General features: G+C 37.3%; 1 protein-coding gene across 3 annotated transcripts in view; it reads right to left on the bottom strand.

The window, feature by feature from the left end:
- Sptlc2 (serine palmitoyltransferase long chain base subunit 2) overlaps positions 1-21,339 on the bottom strand; it is a 116,472-nt gene that overhangs the window by 51,077 nt on the left and 44,056 nt on the right. For all 3 annotated transcript variants that reach the window (XM_074067454.1, XM_074067455.1, XM_020162208.2), the window contains exons 3-6: positions 15,934-16,088; positions 13,165-13,313; positions 5,720-5,844; positions 2,269-2,362 (exon numbers count right to left, since the gene is read on the bottom strand). In XM_074067454.1, the coding sequence (XP_073923555.1) occupies positions 2,269-2,362; positions 5,720-5,844; positions 13,165-13,313; positions 15,934-16,088 (523 nt within the window). The remainder of the gene's footprint in view (positions 1-2,268; positions 2,363-5,719; positions 5,845-13,164; positions 13,314-15,933; positions 16,089-21,339) is intronic.

Genomic DNA, 21,339 nt, shown 5'->3' with positions numbered 1-21,339 from the left:
TTCCCTGTTTGACTTCATCAGCTGTGCATACATAAGTTCCTGGGGCTCTGCTAGTCCTTAAGGTGGTCAACAGGCCTCAGAAACAACTTGATTGGTTTTACCACTAATGAGAAGCATACTTTTACCACTAATGAGGAGCATGTCTTTTCTAAAGACAAATGCTTGGAAGACCACTGCTCTTACTGCTGGAGACTTCATATTTAAAATACTTGGTCTGAAATGAAGCTCTTAAAAATCTCTCAAAAATCTAAGCACCATTAAGTCTCATGAGTATTTAATACCTCATCATAAAATTTGATTTTGAAATTTTTATTGTTCATCATTCAAAGGGGGAGTCACAAAATTACATTATTTTGTCCTTTTCATAGTAGGACTTTGATCAGGAGCAATAAGGTAATAAAAATGCATTAACACAAACATAAATAAGGTAGCTAAAGGTTGCAATTGTGTTACACCTTCCATTATTTGCAACAAAACAATCTGCACACTGCCTGACAGGAGACAGGAGTAGCTTCTCACAGCAGTAAACCTGCCCTAATCCAAGCCTCCAATTTGCTGCAGACAACAGTGTGTGGCAATCAGCAGGAGACAAGTAAAACTATACTTATTATTTTAGTTTCCTATGTTTGTATACTGAAAGGAGGCAAAAAGAAACACTGGTTCAAAATTTTAGGAGAAAGGAAATATCTATAAGCAGAATGATATACCAAATTACCTTCTTAGAAAAAAAAATTCAATCTCTCTCATCTTAGTTCCCCAAATTCCTTAAATTTAAAATGTACCACAAAACTCTGAGAAGAAAGCATAAGAGAATAATCCTATGATCTTAGTGTGAGGAAGACATTAAGTAAAATATAAAAATTATAAAAGACAATTAATTTTGACACATAAGCTTTTTTTGTTTTTGTTTTGGTAGGGTGGTTCTGGGGTTTGAACTCTGGAGGCAAGCATTCTATTGCTTGAGCCAGACCTCCAGACATTTTTGCCTTCATTATTTTGGATTTAAAATGACTCATAATAATCTATTTGGCCAGTGTGCAGAGGCGGTCATTGTCATGTTATTTGTGTAATACAACATGGAAAAGTATTAACATTTTTTCACTCTTTCCTAATAGACTAATCAGATGATTATCCAAACATGTGAGTATAGTGCTGTTTCTAGTAGAAAAGTTTAGAAACAACTTAAGGTCCAAACTGAGTGACTGATTAGCTTATGGTACATCTAGACACTGACTGCCACAATGACATTAAGAGACAAGGTAGAGTCATAGGTATTGACAACCTACATTCACAATGTATTGGTTTTTCTATTTTTTTTTTTTAAGTTACAAGCTGGACACTGGTGGCTCACACCTGTAATCCTAGTTATTTGGGAGGCTGAGATAGGGAGGATCACAGTTCCAGACCAGCCCCAGCAACTACTTCAAGAGAACCCAACTCAAAATAACCAGGGAAAAATGGACTGGAGTTGTGACTCAAGTAGTAGAGTGCCTGCTTTGTAAATACAAAGAAAGCCCTGGAGTTAAACCCATCCCACCAAAAAAAAAAAAAAAAAGTTACAAAATAAGATGTCAGTTGCATAAACAAAACACTTACATTCTCATTGTAAAACATGTTAGGCAACACAAAGGAAAAAAATAGAAAGTTTTTACCACCCATAGTTCTTCCCTCTGGAGGTACAGACTTTTTAACATTTGGTGTATATTCTTCTAGACTTTTGTCTATACATACACACATTTTGAAAAAAAGATATTAAACATAGAGTCTGGTGATCTTCTCTCCCTATGTTTGAGTGTTTTGACTATGAAAATTTCTTGTTGTAATATAATAAGTGAATAGTAGGCTGATTTTTATTTTATTAGGTATAGAGCAACTTTTTATATACATACTGTATTTATAGTTACTACTTTATAAATTGGCCATTTTCAAACTGACCTCTTTTTACCACTTATTATAAGAGCCCTTTATGTTAACTGTCCCTTTTCTATATCGTACTTTTTTAAAATTTATTTTTAGTATCACGCTGTGTGATTAAAATGTTTATGTGAGCCAGGTGTCTGTAGTTCACACCTGTAATCCTAGCCTCTTGGGAGGCTGAGATTGGGAGGATCACAGTTTGAGGCCAGCCTGAACCAGAAGAACATCTCAAATGTTCTGCTTTGGCTTCATTTGTACTTTCAGTTACTTATGAAACTACTGTTACTATCACCACCATCCTAAAGAATATTAAAACAATAAGGCCAGTGGTTAATTCTGCAACAAACTTACTGTTGTGCTTGAAGATTCGAATGGTTGCTCCTGACAGTCTGGCTCCTAGGACCAGCGATGCATGGTTCAGTTCATCACTCAGAATCAAGCAACCCTGCAAAATTACAAGCACAAAAAGTAAGATGATGAAAGAAAAAGGTTTGGTTAGGCAAATTTCAAAATGCTATAATCACTAACAGTTATACCTATTAAGGAAATCTTGAACAGCAGCAAAGTGATCAGTTTTAAGAATAATGTTCATGATAATCTTTTTGACAAAGACACCTTAGAAGTAAATGTAAAATCCTAGTCTATTTAATATCTTCAATTCAGATACATAGCAACAGGTCCTCATTTAAACCTAAAATCTAATACCTCCAACATTCTTTGAAAGGTCTGAGTTTAATTTGACAGAATTACATTTGAATTTTGATATAATGCACTGTTTACTTGTGGGAAATGGCAGCTGCGGGGGTAATGCCTATAGAAGTAGTGCATTATCTCTTTTACTACTAACAATATCCAGAGTCCAGTGTGAATCCTACTTATAAAACCCATATCAGTTTTTATTGTTAAGATAACAGCTACATAATTACAATATAGTGTGTAGGTCTCAGTTTTGCCCTTAAAAATCTCTGAAAAAGCTTTAACACATAAACATGGGTTTCTGCTAAGACAAGAAAAGGCTGATACTGTTGGTTATTTTTTTCCCAGTTCTTACTCTTCCATCCCTCAGGGGCCATTCAACCTGTAAGATAGGAACTCAGAAAAACAGGTTTTTCTCTGTCAAAAATGGCCTCCATAGGGCTGGGGGTATAGCTCAGTGTAGAGTGCTTGCTTAGCATGTACAAGGCCCTGGGTTCAACCACTAGTACTACACATGCACACACAAAAATAATAAAGTTTCATATGAAAAATGGCCTCAAAATATCTGATTAGATGAAAAAATAAAGTAAGGTGCAGAAGGTATATAACATGCTCCTATGAGAAGGAAAGGCATACATATCTAACTCTATTTACTATAGAATATTCTTAGGATACTTAAGAAACATAGTCAGTGTTAAATCTTTACTGTAAGCATAGTTTGTATTATTAAGATAACAGCTAATAATTAAAATATACATAAAGGAAAGTATCAGGCATCAATATGAACTCCTGACTTCTTGAAATAAATATATATATACACAGACATATATATATGTTAGATATACATAACTGTACACGCACATATTAGTGTGTGTGTATGCAGGAGTCAGTATACATATATCCATTTTATAAGTGTATATACTGAGGCGCAAGAATGAAACTCTGTAGCAATAAACGCACTTGATTCCCAGAACTTGGTTTCTAGTGACTTTTTTTTTTGGTTTCAGGGTCTCTTTATATACCTCTAGGCTGGCCTAGACCTCACTATGTATCACAGGCTGGTCTTGCACTTATGACCCTCCTGCCTTAGGTTCCCAAGTGTTGGGATTTACAGGTGTGTACCACCATGCCTAGAAGAATTGATTTCTAAACACCAATCTCCAATAATAAGAACCAGGGCTGATTGGTGAGCTGGCTTATTTCAGTGCAAGGCAAGGAAAAATACAAGATAAGCCTGGAGCATCTTATGTCAGAAAGCAAGAAAACACTTTAAAAAATAATTTTTTTAAATTACTGGGCGCCAGTAGCTCATGCCTATAATCCTAGCTACTCAGGAGGCAGAGTTCAGGAAGACTGCAGTTTGAAGCCAGCCCAGCCAAAGAGTCTGCGAGACCCTATCTTGAAAAAAGCCATCACAAAATAAGGGCTGGTGGAGTGGCTCAAGGTGTAGGCCAAGTTCAAACCCCAGTACCGCTAAAAAAATAAATAAATAAATTACATTATTACATATTCAAAGGACACAGATGCCTACCTTACTGAACTCTTAATGGACAAAACAGAAACAACTTGAGCAGCAAAAAAAAAAAAAAAAAAGGAATCACATTGTGATTATTACCCAAATAATGAAATATTCATCAATCTGTATTGATAAAATAAGGGAGAAGCAGTAACTCTTCCTTCCACAAAAATTGCAATGAATAGAAGGAATGAGAGTAAGAAAAATCACTACAAGAATAATAAAGTAATAACTGCCTTAGGCAAGATCCACACATATATACTCAAGTTACGGGGTGAAATTTAATGAGGAATGCTATTTAAAATAAATATTCCTAGGTCTGAAATCTTTGTTTATATTAATATAGTCACTTCAAATTTCTGTGGATTTTTGTTTGTATACTGTATCTCTTTTACTTTTTTCTTTTTTGAGTGCTGGTGATTGGACGTAGGACCTTGTCCATGCTAGGTTAAGTACCCTGCCAATGAAAGCGGCATCCCCAGCAGTTCAGTTAGTTGGCTGGTAGTCTGTTCATTCATTACTCATTTATTTATTTGAGACAGGGTCTCTCTATGTTGCCCAGGTTGGTCTCAAATTCAAGAGGATTCACGAATCCTCTTGCCCCATCCTACCAAGCAGTGAAGATTACAGAAGTATGCCTATGACAGGCTTCATACTTTTACTCTATGTCTTTAAAATAGGTTCTTATTTTATAGTAGGAAACCTACTTAATTTAACCTAAACTGTTAAACTCTGTCTTCTACCTGAATGTATAAACCATTTACATCTAATATAATATTGTTGTATTTTAATCTTGCATCTTACTATTTGCCCCATCTGTCCCTTACAGAACACCATATAGTTTTATAACTGAGTTAAACTAATCCATTTACAAATGACACTTTGAGGACCAGAAAAGTTATCTGACATGCTCATAGTCATACAGCTAAGTTTAACCATATAATCAACAAACAAACAGGCAAAAATTCAAGTCACCTGCTCAAGTTAATTCACTTTTTAAATATCAATGTGGAAATGAAAATAAAAACCCTCATAGGTTCTTTCAAATCGATAGTACCAATGTGCTAAAATGTAATTTACTAAGTGTCTTATTTCTTCCCTCTTCAACTGCTCTTTACAAGCTCTACCCACAGGATGAGTAAATATGGATATATCTGTGTGTACATACTGTACTTACATATAATTTGCCTATAGACTCATGTAACTGTGCCTTTTCTTATTTTTCTACTTAAGAAAAAGCATGCCCCCAGCCCTAGAAAAAAACAGCTATTCAATAACTTTTTGAACGAAACCTTTCTTTCATAATTTTAGTCTTTTAGGAGTTTGTATTTATCAGAATCCCTTCTAAACTGTATATGAAAAGAAGAGGGCAAGAGTCATCTAATGGAAGACGTAAGGATCATGGGTTCTAGCAAGAAAGCTCCAACTGATAATGAGGCTTCATAGGATGTACTTGTCCAAAAAATCTGTGGCAGAAATACCTGTACAAAATGTTTGATCTAAAGTTAACAATAGCCCTTGGCTGGATCTGAATGCTTTTCAAAAGAAGATATGCATGAGGGAGCTGCCATAAACGACACAGTGTCTTACTTTGCCAACAAGAGCAGGAATGTTCATTGAATTTGTAGCAAATCCCATGCCATATGCCATAGCAGCTTCTACTCCCAAGAATCTTGCTACAAGTTTTTCTAGTTCTTCATGCTTGTCCAGGTTTCCTGAGTAGAGAAGTTAATTAACAAAGTCAGTATCACAAAATTCTGAATTTAAGAATTATTCACCACTTTATAAAAAGAAACTGATCCATGCATTGTGGCCTTTTCCAATTTAGTTCTACAGTGAACTCAGCATTATGAAGAGTGGTAGTTTACAAAGAAGGCAAGAATTGATGAATTCAGATTTACCACCTGTGGTGAAAGAGTTTTGTTAAGTTTCATGTTTGCACATGCCAGTTCCAGTTCTAGGCCCTAAGAAGCCTAACAAAATTTGCTTCTACACTTTTAAACTCACCTGTCATGCAAAACAATGTAACTCGACTGTTGAACAGTGAAGAGAGGCAGAGGCAGGTACTGGAGGATAAGAAGAGAGGAGCAGAGGCAGGACCTCAACTAGCCCTTAGTAGTTCTACCCCTGTTGAGGTGCCAGATGTAAGTTAAGCCATCCTGGACACTGTATTCTCAGACATAATGACCCACGTGATACCACATATATCAAGCCTTCCTCAAATTGCAGAATAAAAACAAATATACTTGCGCTTTTTGGTGGGACTGGGATTTGAACTCAGGGCTTCGCACTTACAAAGTAGGCACTCTACCACTTGAGCCACACCTCCAGTCCATTTTGCTCTGGTTATTTTGGAAATGGGGTCTTGAAAACTGGCTGGTCTTAAACCATCCTCCTCCCAATCTCAGCCTCCCAAGTATCTAGGATTACAGGTATGGCTCACTGGCGTCCAGCTCATTTCTGTTGTTTTAAATCACTAAGCTTTGGAATGGTTTGTTATGCAGCAAAAGATAAGCAAAAATTTGAGCACCTTCTCTCACTTTGACTTCAATGATAAATTTGTACTGTGATTTTTCTTTTTTTTTTTTTTTGGTGGTACTGAGGTTTGAATTCAGAGTTTCCTCCTTGCTAGGCAGATACTCTACCACTTGAGTCACTCCACCAATCCTTTTTTGTGTTGGGTATTTTCCAGATAGGGTGTTGTGAACTATTTGCTCAGGTTGACCTAGAACCTCAATCCTCCTGATCTCTACCTCCTGAGTAGTAGGATTACAGGCGTGAGCCACGGACACCTGGTTATACAGTGATTTTTACATTGGTATTCAAATGCTTAAGGAGTGAACAAATTTGGAGAGAGAAAAGATACTGAGAAAGATGCTGAACTTGAGTGCTGTGCCCTTAAGGCTTTATCAAGTCACTTACAACGTCTCGTTTCTTATCTGTTCAATACCAACAATACTTTGCACTACCTACCTCATGACACTGCTTTAAGGATCAAGAGAGAATATGTTCAAGCACTTAAATTTTAAAAATTTAGACTGCAGGTAGAGTGCCTGCTTTACAAGTGTGAGGCCCTGAGTTCAAACCCCAGTACCTCCACCTCCAAAAACAGTAATTTCAAAAAGGGGAGAGGAAGGGGGCAGGGGGGAAGAGATGGCCCAAACAATGTATGCACATATGAATAAATGAATAAATAACCCCCCCAAAAAAAGATTTAAAAGTGCCATAAAGATAGAAGGAATGCTTACTCTATGTGATCACTGTATAACACTCCCTTAACTGTATCATTAGGTCTAACAGCCTATGAGTTCTCAAGCATCAGCTAGAAACTGTTTTAAAGACAGGCCATTGAAATGTTATACTCCCATTTTCCTGTTGAAAGGCATCACAAAACAAGCAAGAGAACAAGAAATAAAAACCTAAAACTCTTATTTTAAATTAATTAGTAAATAACTATAATCCTCAACACAATTAATGACAACAGAAAATATAAAGAGAGCATTATGGGGTGAATTATGTTCCACTAAAAAGATATTTTGAGGGGCTGGGAAAGCATTTGCTTAGCACATTCAAGGCTTGAGATTCAATTTCCAGCACCCAAACAACAGTAGCAACAGCAACAAAAATAGATAAAAGTCCTAAAATCCTGTACTTCAAAAGTGACCTTTGGAAACAGGATCTTGACAGAGGTAATCAATATAAAATAAGATCAGTAGATAGTATTAATGTCTTTATAAAAAGGGGAAATTTGAACACAGAAATATATATGTGCAGAGGAGACACAGAAGACAATGTGTGACACACAAAAAGACAGCTATATGACCACAAGGAATACTAAGGATTGCTGACAAACATAGTAAGGAAGGAAGGATTCTCCTCTAGGGCTGTCAGACTAAGCACTACCCTACTGGCCCTTAACTCCATACTTCTAGGCTCCAGAACTACTGGAGTATAAACTGTTGTTTGAAGTCACCCAGCTTCTCATCCTTTGTTGTGGTAGCCTTAGGGAACCTAATACAGATGGTCGATGACTTAGGAGTTAGAAGGTCTTATCTATGGCCTTACAAAATAGACAATGATTCAATGAAAATAAAGCAAATTCATTGTATCAAACGCTGAAGAAGTTTAAAAGCTAGAGGCAATAGGAATCAAAGTAAACAGGTGGGCTACAAACAAAATGCTTGAAAGAAGATGCAAAAAACATAAAGCTGAGTGTGATGGTGTACACCTGTACTCCCAGCACTCAGTAGGCTAAAAAGACACAAGTTGCCAGCTTGGGCTGCGTAATGAGACCCTGTCTCTAAAAACCAAATAAAAAACAAAAGACAAAAAACACAACTCTTTCTGCTGGTTGGATTGTAAAATGGTGCAGCAGCATTTCCTCAAAAAGTTAACCATATGGCCTAGCAATTCCACACTTAAGTATATACCCAAGAGAAAGGAAAACATATGTCATACAAAAACTTGTACAGTCTTAGCCAAAAAGTATAAACAACTCAAATGTTCATCAAGAGATAAACAGATAAAGAAGATGTGGTCTACTCATACAACAGATTATTATTCAGTCATAAAATGGAATGAAATACTGATGTACACTATGAAGTACTAACGTGTGCTACAACATGGATGAATTTTATAAACATGCCAAATGAAAGAAGCCAAACACTAAAGCCCACAATATTATATCCATTTAAATGAAATATCCCAAACAGGCAAATACATAAAGACACAAAGTAGACTACTGGTTGTCAGCGACTTGAGTGACTGCTCATGGATAAAGGATTTCTTTCAGGGAAATAAAAATGTTCTAAAATTAGACCATGGTGATGAATAAAGTAAAGTATACAACTTAAATGGACAAATTATATGGCATATTAGTAGTAGCTTCACAAAATTATTAGAAGAGAAATAAAAAGTAACACAGGCTCTATCCCATTTCTACCTCTATCCAAACAACCAAGAAGTTTTGCCTTCTCTCATTAAAATATATTATTCTGAACTTGGGGACATCAGATATAAAAGTGTATATATAAGTGCCTTGCTGAAAATGGTGACGAAGAGAAAATTTTCCTAGATAGAATGTGCATACTAAGTTTCTCAGAAAAAGAAAAATGAAAAGAAGACAGGGACAAAAGAAAATCAGAGGATAAACGAGGGGCTTATAGTGGTGTTTCTGAAAGTGAGAGCTGAGAAATGCTTAAGAAGAAAGTATCACAGAATCAAAGGATGTAATTCTTCAATTTGTAAAGATCCACCAAGCACCAAAACAGCACAATTAGTGGAGGGAAAAAAAAAAAAAAAGACTCATACCAAGGCACAATGGAATTCATGTTGCACTCAAGGGAAAGATGTCTTAAAAGCTTCCAGAGGACTGGGATGTAGCTCAGTGGTACAGCGCTTGCCTAGCATGAACGAGGCCCTGAGTTTGATCCCAGCACCAAAAAAAGAAAAGACAAAAAAAAAAAGCTTCCAGAATGACTATGCAAAAAAGAGAAAAGCAATGGTTGCACTCATTACTGCAAGAAGGGGAACTGTGAGCCTGGACCATGTGAGTAGGAAGCAGATTTTTCATTATGTACCTTTTATTACTTTTAGGATCATTATGTTTATGTATTTTTAGGTATGTTTATATATTATCTACTCCTAGTACAGGTTTTCTAAACAATAAAACCTTTTGGATAGAAGGTATGAGAGAAGGAATGACATGCACAAAAATGGAAATCAGAACAGCATTATCCTTCTGACCAGCTCCTCTGGAGCAAGAAAGCAACTCATACTTCTCGGTGAAAATATGTTCAACCCAGAATTTGGTAGCACCAGAATTATTAAAGAATTTAGTATATCAAAGACATCTTCCAATATTCAAATTCCAAAAAAAATTATCTTTCCTGCATTCCCAGGAAAGTACTGGAGAATGTGCTCTACCAGTATGAGGGAGTATATCAACGAAGAAGAAGATATGTCATACGGGAAGGAATCCAAATTAGAGACAAGGAAAGGAAATTCCTACGCTGACCCCTCCCTACCACCCAAAAGACCCCAAGAACCAGAATGCACAGTATAGCAATCCTGGAAAGCAACCAGTCCAAACTGAAGCAGGAGGCAGTATAGAACTGCACTAAGAAAATATTTAACGGCATCCAGTAGAGTATATAAAAAAGAATAGGGTTTTCAAGGTTCTTCCTCCTAAAAGTTGTCTGATAGTCTTTAAGCATTTAAGATGGGGCAAAGATCCAACCTGCTTTTTAAGCATGAAGCCCTGAGTTCTAAAACCCCAGACCCACAAAGAAAAAAAAAAAAAGATGAAGCCAAAGTTAAAACTTACTTTTAATTTTTAGAGTAAGTAAAATACAAGTCGCACTGCTTCTTACGCTCAGATACCACAATAGACTATCTAAGGATCCTTACGATAACTTAAAATGTGTTTGAAAGAAACAGGGCAGAGAACCTATAAAAATATAGGAAAAAGCCTAAACAAAATTCAATATATTCTCTCTTAAGAGTTCACTTTTAGCTGGGCGCTGGTGGTTCCGGACTATAATCCTAGCTACTCAGGAAGCAGAGATCAGGAGGATCTTGGTTCAAAGCAAGCCTAGGGAAAGAGTTCGTGAGACCCTATCTGAAAGATATTCAAAACAATAGGGCTGGTAGAGAGCTCAAGAGGTAGAGCACCTGTGTAGCAAGTATGAGGCCCTTCGTTCAAAAAACACTAGCAACAAAAATGAAGTATTGAAGATCAGCGGCTTGTACATATGGTTTGAGTTCAAATAATACAGGATATGAAAAATTGTACAATTCTGTTTTTACTTTTTCATTTCACTTTAAATTTAATGAGTTGGCAAAGTTGCTATGTTAGATTAAATTAGATGCAAATCCTTTTTTATTCTTTGCATTGAAAGGTAGAATCTAATTACCACAGCCCTTCAACCTGGGCTGGTCTTAATGACTGGATTTGACCAATAGAAAGAGCATTAAGTGATACTCTGGAAATGCAAGTCTAGGACATAAAAAGTCTTCCAGCTTTCATTCAGGTATCCTTGCATGCTTACTCTGGGGAAAGCCTGCTGAGACCATTGAGCCCACTATTCTGTGAAGAAGTCCAAAGTAGTGACACAGAGAACCAACACAGAGTTCCATCCATTGCAGCCCAGATGAAACACATGAAAGAAAACTTTTAGAGGTTCAACTATACAGGCACCATTGACTACAACCCTGTGAGGGACTCTGCATGAACCACCCAACAGCACTTGCCAGTCCCTAGTCCTGTGAGATAATGAATAGTTGATTTAACATAATGAATCTGATGGCTCATCAGTTCTCTAAGAGAGAATGGAAGAATTTGAGATCCTTTGAATTAAAATAAACATCTTCATACAACAACTGTTAGTCTTTTACATTTTACAGACTTCTAACAATACAAAGGGTTTACATTTATTGAGTACGTTTATTTTATTCTCAAAACATCTGTAAGGCAGGAATTATTAGTCCCAATTTACTAATATGAAAACAGATTAACCCCCATAGTACCAATGTGCTAATAAGTGGCACTTCTAACCATAATTTGCAAAAGTCAATAAAGCCAACATTAAAGTTATAAATGAAACAAATATGGAACTTTTCTAGGGACATTATGTTATATGTAAAATATTGCGAAACATATCTTAAAATGTGTTGCAAGCATTAAAATCACCCACCACTTCAGAAAAAGAAAGCATTTTCACCTGATGTAAGGTACATGGCATGACAAAGTGGGTAGTTAATACTCTAGCACTGTAGCAGTATTTCTCACTTTTTTGGGGGAGGCGCAATACTGGAGTTTGAACTCAGGGCTTCCCACTTGCTAGGCAGGCACTCTACCCCTAGAGCCAAGCTCTAGCCCTAATATTACTCACTCTTGAGTTTAAAAATCCAAATTAAAGGTTGGGGACATAGCTCAGTGGTACAGCACTTGCCTAGCATGCGCAAGACCCTAAGCGCCACAAAAAAAAAAAAAAAAAAAAAAGTCAAAAGTACCTGCAGTGAGCTTTTTCTCTCACTCCTGGTTATTACTGAACCTAACTATGCAGAAAGGACACAGGATAGACAGACAGAAAATTGGGTCCAGGTGTGTTGGGCGCTCAGGTGGAGATGCACAACCCTCATTGCTTCTTTTCTCTATCATTCTCTTCATTTACTCTGTTGCTATCTTTATTCCTTAAGGCCTTACTCCTTTACAGTTCTTTAAAATCTTGCTTCACTATTCTTTAAAACCTCTTTCCTTAGACTCGATCTGTCCCATGTTTTCTCTTAACTGTTCTTTAACATAATCTCTTTTAAAGTCTTTGCCCCCAGACTTGCACTGTCCCACGTTCACTTTTTAGCTTTCTTAAAGCCTTGGACTCGGACTTGCTAGCAATTCCCCCTTAGCAATTCTCCTTTAGCAATTCTTCGGCAAATTCTTTTCCCTTCAGCAATCCTCCCTTCAATTCATTTTCTCCCTTGCAATTCATTCGCTCTTCAGCAATCCTTTTACCTTCAGAAATTCTTTTCCTTTCCAAAGCCTCCCTTCATCCAAAAGCAAAAAGCAAAAGCCTCAGCCTTCTTCAAGGAGTTTTTTATACCTAGTGATAATCAGGGAGGTGGAGCGCTCAGGGAGGGGTGTGACATTGTAACAATAGAAAGTTATAGTCTACCTCTCAGATCTACCTCTCTGACCTTAAACAACTTAGGAAAAGCAGAGGGGGGTGACATTGTAACAATAGAAACCTATAGTCTACCTCTCAGATCTACCTCTCTGACCTTAAACAACTTAGGAAAAGCAGAGGGGGGTGACATTGTAACAATAGAAACCTGCAGTCTACCTCTCTGATCTATACCTCTCTGAACTAAATTTAGGAAAAGCAGCTGTTTTATATTTTATTCTTGCCTCATTCTATGGTGGGGCTGTGCCGAACTCAGCCTACAGAACACTAGGTACAGCTGTGCTAATAACCTCACAGGTTTCTCATAATCCTCTCTCCACAAGTAGCAGTTAGCCAAACACAGTTTACACTTACCAATTTCCTGCCGAGTGCTACACACTCCAGCTCCATATTTCTCTAGGACTTTGGCAGCTGCTTCTTGACATGATCCACTGTTCCGTGCAAATCCAAGATAGTTGTAGGAACCCATGTTTATAACACCTTTAATTATATTTCCTGTGTACCTGTGTTTAACAGCATAAAGCTTAATGAAATTCAAAAGCAAATCTAATGCTTAGGTGTGATATACATTGGCAACACAAAGAAGCACTATGTACAAGAAATAGAACATGATCTTCTATGTGAAAAGAAGCTCAAACTTGCTACCAACTCAGGAAGTGGAAGGTACAATAAAATACCAATTCTCATTTATTAATAGTGATAAAGATTTAAAAACTATTGCTAGTTAGTGTTGGCCAGGACAGACTCATAAACTAGATAAGAATATCAGTCATCATTCTTGTTCTCTCTAGAGGTGACCTGCTTTCAGTCTATTGAAGGTATATTCCTTTCCTAACAAACTTGATTATCACTTTCACTTTAAAAAAAGAATACTGGCAACACAGCCCACCTTACTCATGGATTTATTACATGCAGTTTTGATCAAGCATAATCGAAAAATACTATTTTTTTAAAATCAAAAGAAATTTTAAGATTGAAAATTTTTAATTCCTGTCAGACCTTACAAAGCTCAACTGATACCCAGAGGCTCTCAGTCAGTCTACATTATAGGTCACTTGGGTTTAAATTAAGTGCAATCTTTTGTTTCCCTGCCCTTTATTTTGTGAAAATGTGCCTCCCAAAAAAACAAATGGTGCTCAAAAAGCAAGCAAGGTAGGGCTGGAAGCTTGGCTCAAGCAGTAGAGCATCTGCCTAGCTAGGGTGAAGCCCTGAGTTCAAACCTCAGTACCACCACCAAAAAAAAAAAAAAAAAGAGAGAGAAAGATAAAAGTTAAAGTGAACGTGCTTAATTTAAGTGATAAAGTGAATGTTTTAGATTTCTCGAAAGGCAACATGTCTTTAGCGGAAGTTGGGCCAGTGTTATAGGAAAAATGAATCAAACACTGCAGAAGAATGCTGAACTCTGTACGTCTAAAGAATTCATAGGTCTTCCTCAATGGTAATCTGCTTTGAACCACAGACCCCTGGATGCCAAGGGTCTCCTATACCTTCTTTTGGAGGTGATTTGGCAGTACTTATCCACTGAAAGACAATAAATATCCTGACTTGGCAATTGCTACATGTGAGCACATACACATGAGGATCCTTTATGAGCCACTGCACAATTTGCCTTGGCTGTTGCCTAGGCCGAGGGACCAGTAACATTCCATATGGCGGAAGCTGAGTCAGTCTGCCTGGGCTCCTGAGTAAGGAAGAACATCATGACTCAGATAGTTGGTGGTTCCCATTAACCTAAGGTGGACAAAAAATAAACTGCCATTGCTTTAATTCCCTGGAATTTGGGGCTTATTAACACAGGACTCAGGTGGTACATCTATACTGTAGAATACTATGTAACCACTACAAACAACGAACTTACTGTGAATATGCACATGAGAATGGTATTACCACTAAGCCAGCAAACTGTAAAATAATTTATATAATATGATCCCATTTTAGTCTATTAAAAAAACAAAAACTACCTTTGTGTAACCCCAGAAAATACCCTATATTTACACATACTCCCCCAGAAAACACCTAGGAGAATAATACAAAAATAAAATCACACAACAGTCACTTCTGGAGAGTGAAGAAAGATTTGTGGGGTTGGATTCGCAGGACAAGGCTTAGTTGTCATTGAAGACTTTCAGGTTATCTGTATAATTTGCTTTTTTTTTTAATGGCAAAGAAATCATGTAATAATTATTCAATCTAAACAAAAAATGTTAAGAATATAAACTTTTTGAGTTTTCTGCAGTACTAGGGATTAAAGCCAGGGCTTGGCTCATGCTAGGCAAGGACTCTACCACTTGAGCCATGCACCAGCTCTTTTTGTTTGCATTTTGTGTTTAAGATAGGGTCTCATTAACTTAGCTTAGACTGGTCTTGAATTTGAGAGCCTCCTGCCCCTGCCTCTCAAGTAGCTGAAATTTCAGGCATGTGCTACCATGTCTGCCCAAGAATAAAAACAGCTTTTAAAACTAGTCAATCTATTTAAGTAAAATCACTCTGTTTACTCAAACATTAGAAAAATCAAAATATTCAACAATAAGTTCAGATACTATACCCAATTCTAGCAAGTGGCATGATAGAAAGGATTGTTTTTCCTTTCTGAAAAAATAAATCAAACTTTATTATCAGCTATAATCCAATACAGGATCAAATGTAACTGAAAAACGTATTTTAAAAATATAAATAGGGCTGGACATGGTGGCTCATCCCTGTAATCCAAGCTATGCGAAAGGCAGAGATGGGACGATTTGGGCAAAAATGTGAGACCCTATCTGAAAAATAAACTAAGGCAAAAAAAAAAAAAGGGGGGGGGATGGGGGCATGTCCCTGAGTTCGAACTCCAGTACTGGGGGGAAAAAAAAAATCAGTATGCGCCGTGGATATAGTTTAGTGGGAAAATACTTGCCTACCATGCAAGAGGCCCTAAGTTTAATCTTAAACCCTAAACAAACAAACAAACAAACCCAATAACAATGAACAATATAAAAGGAAACTAATCATAATGCATTGTGATTAGCAGCTACTATTCCTGTTTTGAGAGAATAAAACAAGAGAATACTCATTTGCAGTATCTTCTCAAATAAAGGAATACTTCTGTTGTTGTCATGAAATAATTTCCCAAACATGACTCACTTGAATGACCAGTTATAGTCATGAGACTGTCTCTCCATGATGTCTACCCTGGCTCCAGGCACACTACAGATCGGTCGATTCCAGTTGTCTCTTATCCTCATGTAGAGGTTCCTTGTATAGAAGTTTTCAAAGTCCTGATACAATGACACAAAGTCCTGCCAAAAAATGTTGAAATATTTTAAATTTAACTGAATTAGTTTAAAAAACAAATTTTATAACCTCCCTTTTTCATACTGCAGAGCACTTGAAGATGAAAGGTAAATTATCTTTAGTCAACTAATATATTAAGAAACCTTTTGGCGAGACATCAATTCTCTGTTTGTTTTAACACAACTCTTGTTAATCAAGGAAAAGTCACTTAATAGCTGACCTATATTACATGGTTTCAAGTAACTTATTCCATGATGAATGTAGAACCAATGAATTTAATAGAGTTGTCCTCATAAAAAAAAAATCTAGTTATATAATTTTGTCCCTTCCTAACAATCTCAAAAAGACTTTTTCCACCTCTGTACCCCTTCCAATAATATATTGGGGGAAATGCCATAAAATTCATTATAATTCCAGTTTCAAACAAGAAAATACTTCTAAAATTAAGACTCTACCTTCTGCATATTTTCAAGGATCAAAATAAAACAAATACAAAGAAGAAATGACAAGAGTAAGTTATAGGAAGTCATCAACCTTGAGTCTTTTCCTCTTGAATAGGAATTATGAAAAGAAAATACATTCTGAAAATGAAGGGATGACATTAAACTAAAATTTAAGTCTGTAAAAAAATCAAGTGGCATTGGTGAATGCATAATATTATGCCCAATATCCTATAACCCCCATGCTCAGAACACATGTGACCACCAGATCACATGAGATCCACTCAACCCTCAACTCTCAAAGTCAAAGAGTAAACCAATGGGCACAGGAGGCAGAGATCAGTAGGATAGTTGTTAGAGGCCCTCCTGGACAAAAAGTTAATGAGATCCCCATCTCAACCAATAGCTGGGCACAGTAGTATGTACCTGTCATCCCAGCTACAGGGAAGCAAACAGCAGTATTACAGTCCAGGCTGGCTGGGCATAAATATGAGACCCAATTCAAAAACAACTAAAGCAAAAAGGGCAAGGGGCATAGCTCAAGTAGTAGAGTGCCTGCCAAGTAAGTATAAACCTGAGTTAAACCCTCAACACCACCAAAAACAAAAACAAAAACAAAAACAAAACATAATTAGTTTACTACTGTCAGCACATCACTAAACTTACCGCTCTCAGATCTGGACTTGGTGCCAATCTAAATGAATCTGTTAAACAAGCTCTAATAACAAATATTTTAAAAGCTTTAGCCTCATTCTGTAAAAAATGTTCATTGCTAAAAAGACTACGTAAAATTCTAAAATCAACAACCTTCTATGAACAAGTAGGGTTCTAAGGTGCCTACTAAGTAAGCCTCAGACTAGCTAAAATGTCCTTAAATAGAGCTGAGCAGAGTCAGAAAGTATACTGAGAATCTGCATTTAGTACCTGTATCATCTCTCATAGTTAGTTCTAACATTACCTTTCCTTAGGAAAGAAAGTATCCACTGGAAATTTATCACTTAAATAACTTGTCCCTGTTTTGTGTTTTTTTTTTTTTTTTTTTTGGTGGTACTGGGGTTTGAACTCACACTTGCTAGGCAGGCGCTCTACCCACTTGAGCCACTCCACCAGCCCTGTTTTGAGTTTGGCGTTTTCAAGATAGGGTCTTTCTTGTGAACTATTTGCCCAGAGCTAGCTTTAAACCATGACCCTCCTGATCTCTGCCTCCTGAGTAGCTAGGATTATAGGCATAAGCCACCAGCAACCTGACTTGTCACTTTTGATAGTCTCTTTCAGATAAGAACAAAGACATCCAAATTGTAATTAAAGATTTTTTTGTCTATTATTCACCATGCATTTATTTCCCAAAGGAAAAAGCAAGAAAGTAGTCCCAACCCATTTCAACTCATATCAAATAGAATAACAGTACTAACTCTTCTATGAAACCATAATATTGATAATCTCATTTCTTTATAATGAAAGGATAGTTTCACTCAGTCATTTTCTAAACAGTGAACATTGATGTTCAAGATATGAACTCAGATACTTGAAAGAACTATTTCCTCATGGACAAATTCTTATTCATAACAAAGAAATATAGACAGACAGACAGAAAGATAGATAGACAGACCAATCCAGTATCACACTATGGAATATGTCTGTCATTGTGTGGATATTAGCTAATTTCCCCAGTTGTCTATGTGCTCAGTGGCACATCACCTGGCTATAAAGTTTCTGCCTTTAAGCAGAGAATTATTTGTCATCAGATGAGCTAAAACTCAAACCGCTAGCTTTAGGATAATCATTGTCCAAAGGAATCTCTGCTTCAGGGTCCTCTTGGCCCACAGATTAATTATATACTTGGTGCTGCCATGTCAGGTCCAACAGTCATTTCAGGCCTCAGTTTCCCCAGCATCCTAGAATTCCTGCCTTATGGGTCACTACTTTGTCTCTGAGTATACCAACCAAATTAAGTTTCTGTCCATGCTCTCCAATCATGTCTGCTCTTCTCCTATCCCCTACCCTAAACCTCAACCTTAGCCAACTGTGAAGATTGTGAACCCAAACCTGTCTGACAGGGTAAGGGACAGACTTGCATGAATTTCTGCTCAGTGTGTGCTGGGTTGCCTAACTTAGGGTGGAGGCCCACACCCTTCTGCAGAAGTAAATTTTGCCTTGCCCATCAACTTTTAAGCATCAGTCTGATTTGTGATCATGGGAACATCACAGTATTTCTAACACTCGAAGGGTTCTCAAACCCCAAGACAGAGAAGTGGCTGCAGGCCAGAATAAAGCAGAGCTTCATGTTTCAGGTTTGGTTAGGAGGGACGGAATGGTTTCCAACCTCCTAAACAGAAAACTGTTACTCCATGGTCAAGGATCACCATCTCCTTACACCTACAATGAGAAGAAAACTAAGTCCCTGAGATGAGACAACACTAGTACAGAGTAAACGAGAATAAACTGCTGCAGAAAGTAATATTAGAAACTAAAAGCAGGTAGGACAGAATGGTAGAAGAGACTCAAGCCAAAATTTTAGTTTTCCTTTTACTCACTAGCTCAGTGAGGTTTGGTAAAGAGAGCTGAGGGGAAGCTAACCAAACTCTCTACAGCTTAGCAATGAAGGAAAAGGACAAGAGAGAAGTCACTATCGGGGATTCCAGTTCTAAGCAATGCGAGTATCTATGTCTAAAAACATCTTGTACCCACCCTTTAAATATTCTAGGACTACACTAAAATAGGAGACTTATTTTTTCATTCATTCATCCAAATATTTTTTAGTGACTACTTGATATATATTGAATTCTTTGCCAGACCTTCAGGATATATTCAAGAACAAAGTGTTTCTCTGTGCAAACACCCTGATCATTCTAACCCTACTCCCCCATAAGCCTCCCACCCCTTTCCTCCTCTGAGCTTAGTCATTATGAAACAATTTTAGTCAGTACGAACCATAGTCAGTCACAATGCTCAGTCACTAGACAAACATTTACAAAGCAGTTCCTTCCAGGCATGAAGCTGGTGTAAGGGATAAAATGAAATTTTATCCTACTCCTTAGGATCTCTTAGTGTAGTAGAGAGGCACATAAATGCACACAATATAATACGTACTATAAAGGGATGCTTGCCAAGGGGCAGAGAATACTTAACTGGTAGGTGAGTAGCAATGATAGAATTGAATTCAAGTAGCCTTAAGGATGTACTCTTCATGGACAGTCTTCTTTTTTTTTTTTAATGTTTTATTACTCATATGTGCATACAAGGCTTGGGTCATTTCTCCCCCTGCCCCCACCCCCTCCCTTACCACCCACTCCGCCCCTTCCCTCTCCCGCCCACCCCCTCAATACCCGGCAGAAACTATTTTGCCCTTATTTCTAATTTTGTTGAAGAGAGAGTATAAGCAATAATAGGAAGGAACAAGAGTTTTTGCTGGTTGAGATAAGGATAGCTATACAGGGAGTTGACTCACATTAATTTCCTGTGTATGTGTGTTACCTTCTAGGTTAATTCTTTTTTATCTAACCTTTTCTCTAGTTCCTGGTCCCCTTTTCCTATTAGCCTCAGTTGTTTTTTTTTTTTTAATTTTCATTTTTCTTTTATTATTCATATGTGCATACAAGGCTTGGTTCATTTCTCCCCCCTGCCCCCACCCCCTCCCTTACCACCCACTCCGCCCCCTCCCTCTCCCCCCATCTCAATACCCAGCAGAAACTATTTTGCCCTTATTTCTAATTTTGTTGTAGAGAGAGTATAAGCAATAATAGGAAGGAACAAGGGTTTTTGCTGGTTGAGATAAGGATAGCTATACAGGGCATTGACTCACATTGATTTCCTGTGCGTGGGTGTTACCTTCTAGGTTAATTCTTTTTGATCTAACCTTTTCTCTAGTACCTGTTCCCCTTTTCCTATTGGCCTCAGTTGCTTTAAGGTATCTGCTTTAGTTTCTCTGCGTTAAGGGCAACAAATGCTAGCTAATTTTTTAGGTGTCTTACCTATCCTCACCCCTCCCTTGTGTGCTCTCGCTTTTATCATGTGCTCAAAGTCCAATCCCATTGTTGTGTTTGCCCTTGATCTAATGTCCATATATGAGGGAGAACATACGATTTGTGGTCTTTTGGGCCAGGCTAACCTCACTCAGAATGATGTTCTCCAATCTCATCCATTTACCAGAGAATGATAACATTTCGTTCTTCTTCATGGCTGCATAAAATTCCATTGTGTATAGATATCACATTTTCTTAAATGGATAGTCTTCTTGAAGCCCTTCACAAAGCACAAATATGTAGAGAAAAACAGTATCTACTTGAGCCGGGCACTGGTGGCTCATGATAATCCTAGCTACTAGGAGACAGAGATCAGGAGGATAGTGGTTTGAAGCCAGCCTGGACAAATAGTTTGTTGAGACCTTGTCTCGAAAAGACTCATTACAAAAAAGGGCTGGTGGAGTGGCTCAATGTGTAGGCCCTGAGTTCAAACACCAGTACCACAAGAAAAGGAAAAACAATAGCTACTTGAGACTACATGCTAGATTGTTGGTTCTGAAGTACTCATCAATTAAGCAATTTCTTTACTCAAGAGAAAAATTTTAAATTCATGGATCACTGAAGACATTACCAAAAGTAGTCTGCAGTCATCTCAATAACTAGTCAATAAATATCCTTTAGTAAGCCTATTGAAGGTGAGCCTTCTAAAAAACATCCCATTTTGTTTAAAATAAATAGGTACCACCTTTTCTAGTGTTTACGCAGGCATTTCTTGTAAGCACAGGAAAAAGGATGGGTGCTACCACTTTCAGAGAGAAGTCAATTTTCTAACACCTATCTGTATTTGTTAAGTG

This window comes from Castor canadensis, chromosome 3 (assembly GCF_047511655.1).
Source record: "Castor canadensis chromosome 3, mCasCan1.hap1v2, whole genome shotgun sequence".
In the NCBI taxonomy this organism is placed as follows: domain Eukaryota; kingdom Metazoa; phylum Chordata; class Mammalia; order Rodentia; family Castoridae; genus Castor; species Castor canadensis.
The sequence above is the reverse complement of the archived record's forward strand: the minus strand, read 5'-3'. Positions and strand labels throughout refer to the sequence as shown.